Below are 13,586 nucleotides of genomic sequence, written 5' to 3' on the forward strand. Positions count from 1 at the left end.
TGCTTCCCTTATCCCCACACACGTTTTTTTTCTCTTAAGCATTTTAAAGCAAACCCAGACATTGGGTCAGTAGGACTTAACACTGATTATCATAAATTATTTATGTATAGAGGCCAAGGGAGGGGAGAGGCCAACCTCAGCTCTATGGTTTTCACTTTTGGCAAGTAGGAGAATAGTGGCTATGTGAGAAAGGTAGAAAAAGTTGCAGCTTGGGAAGGAATATGAAGGATTTTCTTTGATCCCCTAGAGTTGTGCTTGCCACTGGCCTACAGCTCTTAATCTCTTATCTCTCTCCCTTTAGGTTGCAGGTACCTCTGTTTCATGGACCTAGTCACATTCTTCTCAGAGGGCCCAGAACAAAGTTGGCAGAGAGGAGTTAGTCAATGAGTAAGTGTTGTTCACGTAGCTGTCCAGCAGGCAGCTAGGAACCAGGCGTTACAGCTTGGAATTAGAGAACAAAATAGAAATTTGCAGATCTACGGGGCTCGAACACTGCCTTCCTACCAGTATTCTTCTGCCTCTTGTTTGCCTCTTGTTTGTCCTCCCTCTCTTGCCATTTTTCAGTGATTCTGCTGCTTTGGGGCTAATATAGTTCAGTCGTGCTCCAGGGCTCAGCTGAAGCCACATTTATGTAGGAACCCCTCTACTTCTGTGTAGACTGAGGGGCCCATTCCTTGAGCTTCCAAAGGACCCTATGGACTACTCTACTCTGACACCTAGGAGTGTTTTCCAAATCACTAGACTGTGAGCAGTTTGAAACTGGGGAGTTGTATCCCTTTGTAGTAGAGTTTTTGTTGAATTAATAAACTCATTTATTAATGAATTAATAAATAGGCTTGTCCAGTGTAAATTATGCAGGCAATGAAATAAATAGTGGTTCTCAATACTTTGGTGGACACATCCTGCGGATTCTGTAACAGGGATCCATGTAGGTACTGACTTTGAAGAGCAGAAGATTGTATAATTAAAAATACTCCGAGTGAGCTTCTTGGCTCAAGTAGACACATGAGACTATGTGGGCAGCTCCTGTCTGTAGGGGAGATGAGAAGGCAGAGGGACACAGGAGCTGGCTAAATGGACACGGGGAATACAGGGTGGAGAGAAGTGTGCTCTCTCATTGGGGGAGAGCAACTAGGAGTACATTGCAAGGTATATAAATTTTTGTATGAGAGACTGACTTGATTTGTAAACTTTCACAGAAAGCACAATAAAAAAATAAAAAATACCCTGAGGCTCTGCCTTATGAATTGTCCGTGGTTTAGCCCTATTGTGAATTCTTTCCCTCCCAAAAATGGCCTTGATCTTGCACAAGGACAGCAAATATTGTGGGAAACCTTGAGAAAAAAAAAAAATTGGGAACTAAAACCTCTACTTTCCAGCTCCTCCCAACTAGGATCAGCCTCAGAATTTTACAACTCAGAGACTGGACAAACAAGTGCAGTCTTTCTATGCTCCTTTGTCTGTCTGTCTAAAGTTGGGTTCATTCATTCTTTCATTGCTGAGCAATTACTATGTTACAGGTACTGCGCTGTTAGGTGCTTGGGGTATAAAGCTGAAAAAGCGTTAATCACCTGGCAGGCAAAACAGATGGTTAGTTTACTCACTACCCTCTTTCCGCTGGAGGTGATGGAAAGTTTCCCAGAAGCAACATGTGAAGAGTGCTTCTAAGAGCAAGTGGAAGTCCTCCAGAAGAAGCAAGGACAAAAGATTCCTCTAGACAGCGGGAATGGCCTCAGCAAAGGCATGAGAGGGCTTGACAAGCTCTGGACACTCAGGCCTAGAAAAGGGACCCTTCTGGATGCTGCCATCAGAAACAAGCAGGGCACCTAGAGCCTTACCAGGTCCAGTGCTCTTTTCACTCAGTATCGTGAACAGTCAGATCTTTCTGCCACACAAATATATTTGCTGGGCAAATACAAAGCCAGAACAAAGTGAATTACAAATTGTGAAGGGGTATTTCTCCTAAGATTGGAAAGTTTTACCCTGCACTTTTCCATAATAGAGTTATTCTATATGAAGTAGAAGGGCTGACTGATAATACCAGTTGCTGGAAGCCCATGTGTGTCAGAATAGAACTGTGCAACATAGGGTTTCCGAGGCGCCTCTGGGTGGACTCGAACCTTTAACCTTTCAGTTAGGACCTGGGCACATTAACTATTTGCACCACCCAGGGACTTTAATTAATTTTATTTTTTTTAGTGACTTATATTAAATGTTCAAGATGCTAGACACTGTTCCAGATGTGAGGATCCCCCCAACTTTCATCTGCTCATTTTTGTCTTTAGAAGCAACAAAGAGACAAGATTTGGAATGCTGGAACTGGCATGGGAGCTGGATTCAGGTCCCTCCCCTGCCTCTTGACCTCACTAAGCCTTAGCTTCCTCAACTATTAAATGGGAACAACAGTCATCATCATTTGATGAAGATCATCATTTATTGAGAACTCTCTAGGTACCATACCAAAGGTGTAATGTAAATTAGCTCATGTATTTCCCACGATAATGCTCTGACTCACGTTCAGTGACTATCTCCTTTTTTTGGAGCTGAGGATAGCACAGAAGCTTAGGTGATTGAACCAAGGTCACATAACTAGTATAACCCGTTGAAAAACCTGTTGCTGTGGAGTCGGTTCTGACTCATAGTGACCACACAGGGCAGAGTAGAAGTGCCCCATAGCATTTCCAAGGAGCAGCTGGTGGATTTGAACCACTGACTTTTCGGTTAATAGCTGAGCTCTTTATGCCACCAGGGTTCTGACTTCACTTGTACAACAGTAGCTTCTTAGCAGGGATGTGTGTGGTACTTTAATGAAACAATGCATATCAAGCGCTTTGCAAGGTCTCTAACATGTACTTAGTGCCTTACCAGTTGCCATCAAGTACCAACTCATGGCAGCCCCATGTGTTTCAGAGTAGAACTGTGCTCTATAGGGTTTTCAAGACTGATATTTCAGAAGTAGATTGCCAAGCCTTTCTCTTAAGACACCTCTGGGTGGACTCAAACCACCTGTCTTTTGGTTAGTAGCCAAGTGCTGGTTAACATTTGTGCTACCCAGGGACTCCTACCTAGTACCTACTTAATGTTAAACCCTACAATTGTTTTTGTTACTTTGATTGCTATAGCTTGTTCAATTAAATCAGATATTGATTATTGTGTTAGTCATCTAGTGCTGCTGTAACAGAAATAGCATATGTGGATGGCTTTAACAAAGAGAAGTTTATTCACAGTCCAGTAGGCTAGAAGTCCGAATTCAGGGCATCGGCTCCAGGCATGGCTTTCTCTCTCTGTCATTTCCAGAGGAAGGCCCTTGTCATCTGTCTTCCTTGGTCTGGGAGCATCTCAGCGCAGGAACCTCAGGTCCAAAGGACGTGCTGTGCTCCCACATTGCTTTCTTGGTGGTATGAGGTCTCCATGTCTCTGCGTGTTTCTCTCTATTATATCGCAAAAGAGATTGGCTTAAGACACAAATCTTATAGACCTCATCAATATAACTGCTGCTAATCCATCTCATTACATCATAGTGATAGGATTTACAACATATTGGAAAATCTCATAAAACGGTAGACGATCACACAATACTGAGAATCATGACCCAGCTAAGTTGACAGATATTTTGGGGGGACACAATTGAATCCATGACAATTATCAAATTTATAGTTAAATAAATCTTGCAGAGTCACAGGCTTTTATTAATTTTTCTTTATCTCTGTGATAAGAGCCTTTAAGACCCTACTGTTAACAATGGACCCCTGGTGGTGTCGTGGTTAAGGTGCTTGACTGGTAACCAAAAGGTTGTCAGTTCGAAACCACCAGCGGCTCTGCAGGAGAACGATGTGGCAGTCTGCTTCCATAGAAATTTACAGCCTTGGAAACCCTGTGGGGTCACTCTGAGTTGGAATTGACTCAACGGTAGTGGGTATTTTTTTTGTTAAACAAAGTAACAAGGTTTTATATATTTAAAAAAATGGCCTTATATGTAATCTTAAACACTGCAAAAGCATCAAATTAAGGCTGACAATCCAGAGAGAATGACAGATATTTCAGAGTTTAAAGGTGATTTTCATGTGATAGAGCCATACCTCTAAAGTCTCCATAGATAGAAAACATTTATGAGGAGTTTTATGTTACTGAATATTACCTGCTTTTCTGCAGCTACTAAGAAATAAGGTAGCCTGAAAGTGTTCTTTGTGCTCTCTGCCTATTTACTTACAAATCCTTACAACAATCCTATGAGATGTCACCTTGAGGAGTAAGGTGCACCTGACCCAAGCCATGGTATTTTCAATCATCTCATATACATGCGAAAACTGGACAATGAATAAGGAAGACTGAAGATGAATTGATGCCTTTGAATAATGGTATTGGTGAAGAATATTGAATATACCGTGGACTGCCAGAGGAATGAAGAAATCTGTCTTGGAAGAAGTATAGCCGGAGTCCTTCTTAGAAGCGAGAGTGGCAAGACTTCATCTCGTGTACTTCGGACATGTTATCAGGTGGAACCAGTCCCTGGAGAAGGACATCATGCTTGGTAAAATAGAGGGTCAGTGAAAAAGAGGAAGGCCTTTGACAAAGTGGATTGACACAGTGACTGCAACAATGGGTTCGAACTTAGGCAGGACCAGGCAGTGTTTTGTTCTGTGGTACTTGGGGTCACTATGAATCAGAACCAACTTGATGGCACCTGACAGCAATGAAATAAAAATTGTTTATTTCCCCATTTCACAGATGAAAGAATTAAGGCACAGAGATATTAATAATTTGTCCAAGATTTTGCAGCTGATTAGTAGTAGCACTAGGATATGAACCCAGGTATTTTAGCCCCAGAAACTACGCTCTTTACCTGGGTATTTTACTTTCCATTCCCACTCTCCCTAGAATCAGAATCATGCTCTGAGAGCTACAAGGAGAATGTGTAATAGGGCCATGGTATGTGGTTGGGCAGGTTGTTCACTGCACAGGGACTCTCAACAGGAAGGGGTAAGTGGAATCTGCAATCCACCTCATGCCTGCTCATCAAGCCAACTGCTGGTGCAGCCACACAGAGGAAGGGGCACCTTTGCTATTTCACGTAAAGAAGCCATATGGGTTAGTGACATCCTCCATCAGACTCTCATGGCTTTTTCTCCTTTCCTAGTTCTGCATTCCCAAGGCGCTACCCTTCCCCAGAAGCAGGAGGACAAAATGACCAAGTTCAAGGTGAGTTGGGCTTGCCTTTCTAGGTTTTAAGTTGTCATCTCATTTCTCAAATATTAGATACATCTTGTGTCTCTTTCTTGGTAAGGGTTAAGGAGAGCAATAGACATTTGAGGACATGCTGTGTGTTAGATGCTTGCTTGCTGTTTTCTATGTTAGTGCAGTTTAATTTTTTCTTGACTTTGTCATCTGTTATAATTTCATAAACAAGAGTAGAAAAATCAGTATCAATGAAACATTTCCCACTTGATTGCTACTCTCCTTACAAGTCAGTGGCTTTCATCTTCCCATAGTCTTTTTCACACATGCAATCATAACTGTATAGTTGTAATAATCGTATAGATAAAATTCTCAAAAGTGCTCTTTCACCTTGATATTACTGTATAGACTCTGCATTTGTTTTCCCCCGGTTCTGAGATTTATTAGCTGTATGATTGTAGGCAAATTATTTATTTGTTTTTAAATTGTGGTGAATATATACACACCAAAACATAACCCCATCTCATTTCTACATGTACAATTTAGTGACCTTGATTATATACTTCCAGTTGTGCAACCATTCACGCTGTCCTATTTCAGATCATTCTACCACCATTAACGTTACATTTTAATTATAAATAAACAAACAGAATTGTAAAGTTTCAGAAAACTCCTTAAGTTCACACAGGAAACCAAACCAACTGATTGAAAAAGATTTCTAGGATTTTTACTTGTATAAAAAGAGAAAAAGAATTCTCTAGTCAGGGAACTTAGTTAGCCCTTTGGGTGCCTAGTGTGTCCTGGTGGGTGGAAAATCCACTGGTAATTCTGCCCCTACCTGGTTCCCTCTTCAGTTACTCCTTCTCTGTGATCACTATTGCAGGTTAGGGCACCCGAATGTTTGGGGCTCTAGGGATAAACACAGTTGTTTTTTTTCAAATTTATTTATTGTGCTTTAGGTGAAAGTTTACAAAGCCTTACAAATCAAGCCATACACACCCCTCTGTGCACTCCCGGCACTCTCCCCTTAATGAGACAGCACATTCTTCCTCTCCACCCTGTATTCCATGTGTCCATTCAACCATTTCTTGTCTCCCTCTTCCTTCTCATCTCGCCACCAGGCAGGAGCTGCCCGCATAGTCTCATGTGTCTACTTGAGCCATGAAGTTCATTCCTCACCAGCATCATTGTCTGTCTTATAGTCCAGGCCAATCCCTGTCTGTAGAGTTGGTTTCGGGAATGGTTCCAATCTTGGGCTATCAAAGGGTCCGGGGACCATGACCGTCAGTGTCCCTCCGGTCTCAGTCAGACCATTAAGCCTGGTCTTTTTACAGGAATATAAGATCTGCATCCCACTGTTCTTCTGCTCCATCAGGGATTCTCTGTTGTGTTCCCTGTCAGGGCAGTCATCGGTGGTAGACGGGCACCATCTAGTTCTTCTGGTCTCAGGCTGATGGAGTCTCTGATTTATGTGGCCCTTTCTGTCTCTTGGGCTCGTAATTACCTTGTGTCTTTGGTGTTCTTCGTTCTCCTTTGCTCCAGGTGGGTTGAGACCATTTTATGCATCTTAGATGGCCGCTTGCTAGCGTTTAAGACCCCCGACGCCTCTCACCAAAGTGGAATGCAGACTGTTTTCTTAATACATTTTGCTATGCCAACTGACCTAGATGTCACCTGAAACCATGGTCCTCAGACCCCTGTCCCTGCTATTCTGGTCTTTGAAGCTTTTGGTTGTATTGAGGAAATTTCTTTGCTTTTGGTTTACTCCAGTTGTACTGACTGTCCCTGTGTTATGTCTTGCCCTTCCCTTCACCTAAAAAAATTTTTGTCTACTATCTAGTTAGTGAATATCCCTCTCCCTCCCTCCTCACTCTCGTAACCATCAAAGAATATTTTCTTCTGTCTGATAAACATAGTTTTTATATGAAAATTTAAAACAACACTGTCTACCAATGACTCTCAACTGTGGGTGATACCGTACTCCCCTGCTCCCCCAGAACACTTAGCAATGTGAGGGAATATTTAGCAATATTTGGAGACATTTTTGGTTGTCATAACTTAGGAGTGCTATGGGCACTTAGTGGGTAGAAGCCAGGGATGCTGCTAAATGTCCTACAATGCAAGGACAGCTTCCCACAGCAAAGAATTAAATATAATAAAAGAATTATCTAGCCCCAAATGTCAATAGTGCTGAGGTTGAGAAACCCTGCTGTACATAAAGCCATACAAGAAAAACAGTAAAATGTGGGTGAAGATATTTTCTTTAATAGAAATCTTTCAGATTCATAAGATAAAATGCCAATTGCAAGAAAGGACATTAAAAGGCAAGGAACCAAAGGAAAAATAAAGAAGGCCAGTAAATATATGAAAGTATGATGATCTTATTAATTACCTAATAAATACAAGTAAGTAAGACAATTTTTTTTTTTAATGATCAGATTACCTAGGATTTTAAAATATTAATTAATAGTCAGTGTTGTCTATGCTGTGGAGAACTGGGATACTTACAGCCCCATGGGAGGAAGATACAACGGGGAAAACTGAGAAGAAGCTCTGTCTTAATAAATCATAATTTTGACGTTGCATATTCTCTGACAGTGCAATTTTCACTTCTTGGAATTTGTTCTAAGACAGTAATTAGACAAGTGGGCTAATGTCTATGTAAAAAATATGTTCTTTTCAGCATTTATTAGGGAAAAAAATCTAAAACGTAATGTGCATTATTTGGAACATTTGACTATATTGTAGTAAAGTTGATTTGGGTCTCTCAGAATCTGGACCCACTTTCTGCACATCTCTTCCACATTTCTCAGTGCTTCCCTTCTTCCCATGGACCTTTGTTGTAAGATCCAGGTATGCTTGGTATTGCAGGATGCAGTGACTTTTAAGGATGTGGCTGTGGTCTTCACCGAGGAGGAGCTGGGGCTGCTGGACTCCGCCCAGAGGAAGCTCTACCAGGATGTGATGCTGGAGAACTTCAGGAACCTGGTCTCTGTGGGTGAGGACAGGCGCCCTCTAACCGAACATCAGCCTCCTACAGTGTCTGTAGGCCCTCGAATGTTCAAGGATTTGGAGCTTTTGAAAGCATGTGAGACACAGAGATGGTATTTTTCTAGTCCTTTTTCCCTGGCTATTGTTAGCTGCCATCAGATCAGCTTCCAACTCATGGCAACCCCACGCACGATGGAACGAAACACTGCACAGTCCTGCGCCAGCCCGGTGATCAGTTACAGATCAGACCGTTGTAATCCGTAGCATTTTCATTGGCTGATTTTCAGAAGTACATCACCAGGCCTTTCTTCCTAGTCTGTCTTAGTCTGGAAGCTCCAATGAAACCTGTTCAGCATCATAGCAATAAGCAAGCCCCCACTGACAGACGGGTGGTGGTGGCTATATATGAGGTGCATTGGCAGGAACTGAACCCAGGTCTCCTGCATGGTTGGTGAGAATTCCACTGAACCACCAGTGTCTCGTTTCTCCCCCTACTGAAGGTTATGTTTTGTAAATGAACTGTAAATGGACAGCAAGGCTGCCATACTTTATTTGTCTTCTCACATTGTAGTTGGCCTCAATTAATAGGTTATAAAACACTTTTTGTGAATTGTCCCAGCATTTTTTAATGAAATGAAAAAGGATAGAAAATATCAGTGCTCTTGGCAACAACTGCACAGTATAGCAAAAACTGTGACTTATTGTGAAGAATAGCTTGAGGGAGAGCGGAAAGGGTGTAATGAAAATAAATACTTTTTTCAGTCATTTATACATTTGTCTGTATACCCTGGGTCTTTGCATAAAATGTACTTTCTCCAATGGGTCATGATTAAAAGTTTGGGAAACACTAATTTTGGTGTCCTGGAGGTGATGCAGCGGGAATCACAATTGTTAGTAATTTTTGCCTCCAATATATTGATTTTAAACATTTGTCCTTGCCTTTTCACAGGGAATCAATCCTTCACGCCAAATATAATACCTCAGTTAGAGAGAGAAGAAAAGCTTTGGATGATAACACCAGCAACTCAGAGAGATAGCTCTTCAGGTGAGAGCCACACAACTGTGAAGCTGTCCTGCTTCTCAGCACCTCCACTGTTGTGGCACTGGTCTCAGCCTACACGTAGCCCATGGTTTACTGGAGCCCTCATACTGCTCTTATCCTTCTGCCTTGCTCTTTTACGATCGATTCTCCACTCAGAGTGATTCTTTTGAAGTCTTAGATTGTGTCATTCCTCTGCTCAAAACTTCCAATAGCTTCTTATCTGACTCAGAGTAAAATCCTTGTTACAGGTAGTCCCCAGCTTACAACAGGGTTCGGTTCTGATGTCTCCATTGTAAGTCAGTTCTGACCTAAGTCAAATAACTCATTTTTTTTTTTTTAGTTTTCATTATTATTGCTGTAGCATGCCTATACAGCAGTGTTTTGAGCAGTAAGTCATAACATTGAACACCTGTGAGTGAACATCTCCAATGGGTCATGATACTTAGATACTTCCTTTGTGTCTAGGCACTACTCACCACTTACCATATTAATGTGTATTTTTGTTTACTTGTTTATCTCACTACATTCCCACTGAAATGTAATCTCAGGAGAGAAGAAATTCTGTCTTATTTATTGCTATATCTTCAGTGTATAGAACAGACCTGACAGAGAATATGCAGTAAATATTTGTTGAATGAATGAGTAAATGGGCTAATGGTTTTCCATTAGCTATGGAGATATCTAAAGGGTGGTAAACAAAAATGTGTGATAAAGGTATAGTCCAGACTTTTTTTTCCCCCAGTGAATGTCTTTATGGAAGCAGACCGCTATATCTTTCTCCCACGGAGCAGCTAGTGGGTTCAAACCGTCGACCTTACAATTAACAGCTGAGCACTTAACCAGTGTGCCACCAGGATTCGTTCAGTTTATTAGGAGCTTTTGGATATCTGTAGATATATGTCCATTAGCCCATATCTCATAAAAGCTTTAGCTTTGCAGTTATAACAAAATGGAATATCATTTCCCCTTGTAGCCTTCCTGCAGCCTTCAGTAGTGAAACATATTTGCTTGGGGAAGAACTACATTTTAGAATGAAGATTTTAATCGCCACTTTTTAGGCAGATCCCTTATAAAAGAAAATACCTACACTTTACATCAGGGAAGAAAAATTCTCAGATAATAGCTAGCTTTCAAGTTAGTCCTTTCCTTCAAAGATTTTTCTAATGGCATCCATCCACCTATTCCAAAGAGTTACATAAAAGAATGTTGCCTATCTTTTTAGCCAACTCTATTTAAAAATACAGTACATATGGCCATGCCTTTACTTTCTGTCCCCCACGCATCTGTCAGTTGTACTGTGGGGGCTTGTGTGTTGCTGCAGTGCTGGAAGCTATGCCATCAGTATCCAAATAACAGCAGAGTCACCCATGGCAGACAGGTTTCAGCCGAGCTTCCAGACTAAGACAGACTAGGAAGAAGGACCCAGCAGTCTACTTCTGAAAAGCATTAGCCAGTGAAAACCTTATGAATAGCAGCAGAACATTGTCTGATATAGTGCTGGAAGATGAGCCCCCCAGGTTGGAAGGCACTCAAAATACGACTGAGGAAGAGCTGCCTGCTCAAAGTAGAGTCGACCTTAATGACATGGTGGAGTGAAGCTTCTGGGATCTTATTTGCTGATGTGGCATGACTCAAAATGAGAAGAAACAGCTGCAAACATCCATTAATATATCGTAACCTGGAATATAACTAGGAAAATTGGAAATTGTCAAAAATGAAACAATGCATAAAGGTCGATATCCTAGGCATTAGTGAGCTGAAATGGACTGGTTTTGGCCATTTTGAATCAGACAATCATACGGTCTACTATGCCGGAAATGAGAACTTGAAAAGGAATGGTGTTGCATTCATCATCAAAAAGAACATTTCAAGATCTATCCAGGAGTACAATGCTGTCAGTGATAGGATAATATCCAGATGTCTACAAGGAAGACCAGTTAATACAACTATTAATCAAATTTATGTGCTAACCACTAAGGTCAAAGATGAAGAAATTGAAGATTTTTACCAACTTCTGCTGTCTGAAGTTGATCGAACATGTGATCAGGATGCATTGATAATTACTGGTGATTGGAATGCGAAACTTGGAAATGAAGAATCAATAGTTGGAAAATATGGTCTTGGTAAGAGAAATGATGCTGGAGATCACATGATTGAATTTTGCAGGACCAACAACTTCTTCATTGCAAATACGTTTTTTCACCAACATAAATGTCAACTATACACATGGACCTCACCAGGTGAAATACACAGGAATCAAATCAACTACATCTGTGGACAGAGATGATGGAAAAGCTCAATATCATCAGTCAGAACAAGGCCAGGGGCCAACTGTGGATCAGACCATCAATTACTCATATGCAAGTTCAAGTTGAAACTGAAGAAAATTAGAACAAGTCCACAAGAGCCAAAATAAAACCTTGAATATATCGCACTTGGATTTAGAGACCATCTCAAGAATAGATTTGATGCATTGAACACTAATGACCGAAGACCAGATTAGTTGTGGACTGACATCAAGGACTACATGAAGAAAGCAAAAGGTCATTAAAAAGACAGGAGAGAAACAAAAGACCTAAGTGGATGTCAGAAGAGACACTGAAACTTGGTTTTGAACTTTGGGTAGCTAAAGCAGAAGGAAAAAATGATGAAGTAAAAGAGCTGAACAGAAGATTTCAAAGGGTGGCTTAGGAAGACGAAGTATTATAATGACATGTACAGAGACCTGGAGATAGAAAGTCAAAAGGGAAGAACGTGCTTCGCATTTCTCAAGATGAGAGAACTGAAGAAAAAATTCAGTCCTCAAGTTGCAGTACTGAAGGATTCTACACTATCCAGGAGGCATCAAACGAAGATGGAAGGAATACACAGAGTCACTATACCAAAAAGAAATGGTCGACATTCAACCATTTCAAGAGATAACATAGGAACAGGAACCAGCGGTACCGAAGGAAGAAGTCCAAGCTGCACTGAAGGCATTGGTGAAAAAGAAGGCTCCGGGAATTGACGGAATACCAATTGACATGTTTCAACAAATGGATGCAGCACTAGAAGTGCTCATTCTTCTTTGCCAAGAAATTTGAAAGACAGCTACCTGGCCAACCAACTGGAACAGATTCATATTTATGCCTATTCCCAAGAAAGGTGATCCAACCAAATGTGGAAATTATAGAACAATATCATTAATATCACATGCAAGCAAAATTCTGCTGAAGATCATTCAAAAGTGGCTGCAGCAGTATATCGACAGGGAACTGTCAGAAATTCAGGCCAGATTCAGAAGAGGACCTGGAACCAGGGATATCATTACTGACGTCAGATGGATCCTGGCTGAAAGCAGAGAATACCAGAAAGATGTTTACCTGTGTTTTATTGACTATGTTAAGGCATTTGACTGTGTAGATCATAAATCATGAATAACATTGGGAAGAATGGGAATTTCAGAATACTCAATTGTGCTCATGAGGAACCTATACATAGATTAAGAGGTAGTTGTTCGGACAGAACAAGGGGATACTGCATGTTTTAAAGTCAGGAAAGGTGTGCATCAGCTTGTATCCTTTCACCATACCTATTCAATCTGTATGCTGAGCAAATAATCCAAGGCGCGGGACTATATGAAGAAGAATGGGGCATCAGGATTGCAGGAAGACTCATTAGCAACCTGTGATATGCAGATGGCACAACCTTGCTTGCTGAAAGTGAAGAGGACTTGAAGCGCTTACTGATGAAGATCAATAACCACAGCCTTCAGTATGGATTACACCTCAACATAAAACAAAAATCCTCACCGCTGGACTAAAAAGCAACATCGTGATAAATGGAGAAAAGATTGAGGTTGTTAAGGATTTCACTTTTCTTGAATCCACGGTCAACACCCATGGAAACAGCATTCAAGAAATCAAAAGACGCATTGCATTGGGCAAATTGGGTGCAAGTGATCTCTTTAAAGTATTGAAAAGCAAAGATGTCACCTTCAGGACTAAGGTTCGCCTGACCCAAGCCATGGTGTTTTCAATTGCCTCAGATGCATGCGAAAGCTGGACAATGAGTAAGGAAGACCGAAGAAGGATTGACGCCTTGAATTGTGGTATTGGCAAAGAATACTGAATATACCATGGACTGCCAAAAGAACAAACAAATATCTTGAAAGAAATACAACCAGAATGTTCCTTGGAAGCAAGGATGGCAAGACTGCATCTCACATACTTTGGACATGTTGTCAGGAGGGACCAGTCCCTGAAGAAGGACATCATGCTTGGTAAAGTAGAGGGTCAGCAAAAAAGAGGAAGACCCTCAACAAGATGGATTGACACAGTGGGTGCAGCAGTGGGCTCAAGCATAGCAACAGTTGTGAGGATGGTGCAGGACCGGGCAG

The 13,586-nt window shown here is 41.2% G+C and overlaps 1 protein-coding gene across 1 annotated transcript in view; it reads left to right on the plus strand.

Moving 5' to 3' along the window:
* The window catches only part of ZNF45 (zinc finger protein 45), a 59,800-nt gene that overhangs the window by 3,459 nt on the left and 42,755 nt on the right, over positions 1-13,586 (plus strand). The window contains 4 exon segments of the mRNA XM_064293497.1: positions 302-387; positions 5,138-5,199; positions 8,047-8,173; positions 9,116-9,211. Of these exon segments, the coding sequence (XP_064149567.1) occupies positions 384-387; positions 5,138-5,199; positions 8,047-8,173; positions 9,116-9,211 (289 nt within the window). The 5' untranslated portion in view covers positions 302-383.

Source organism: Loxodonta africana, chromosome 11, assembly GCF_030014295.1.
Source record: "Loxodonta africana isolate mLoxAfr1 chromosome 11, mLoxAfr1.hap2, whole genome shotgun sequence".
Lineage (NCBI taxonomy): Eukaryota > Metazoa > Chordata > Mammalia > Proboscidea > Elephantidae > Loxodonta > Loxodonta africana.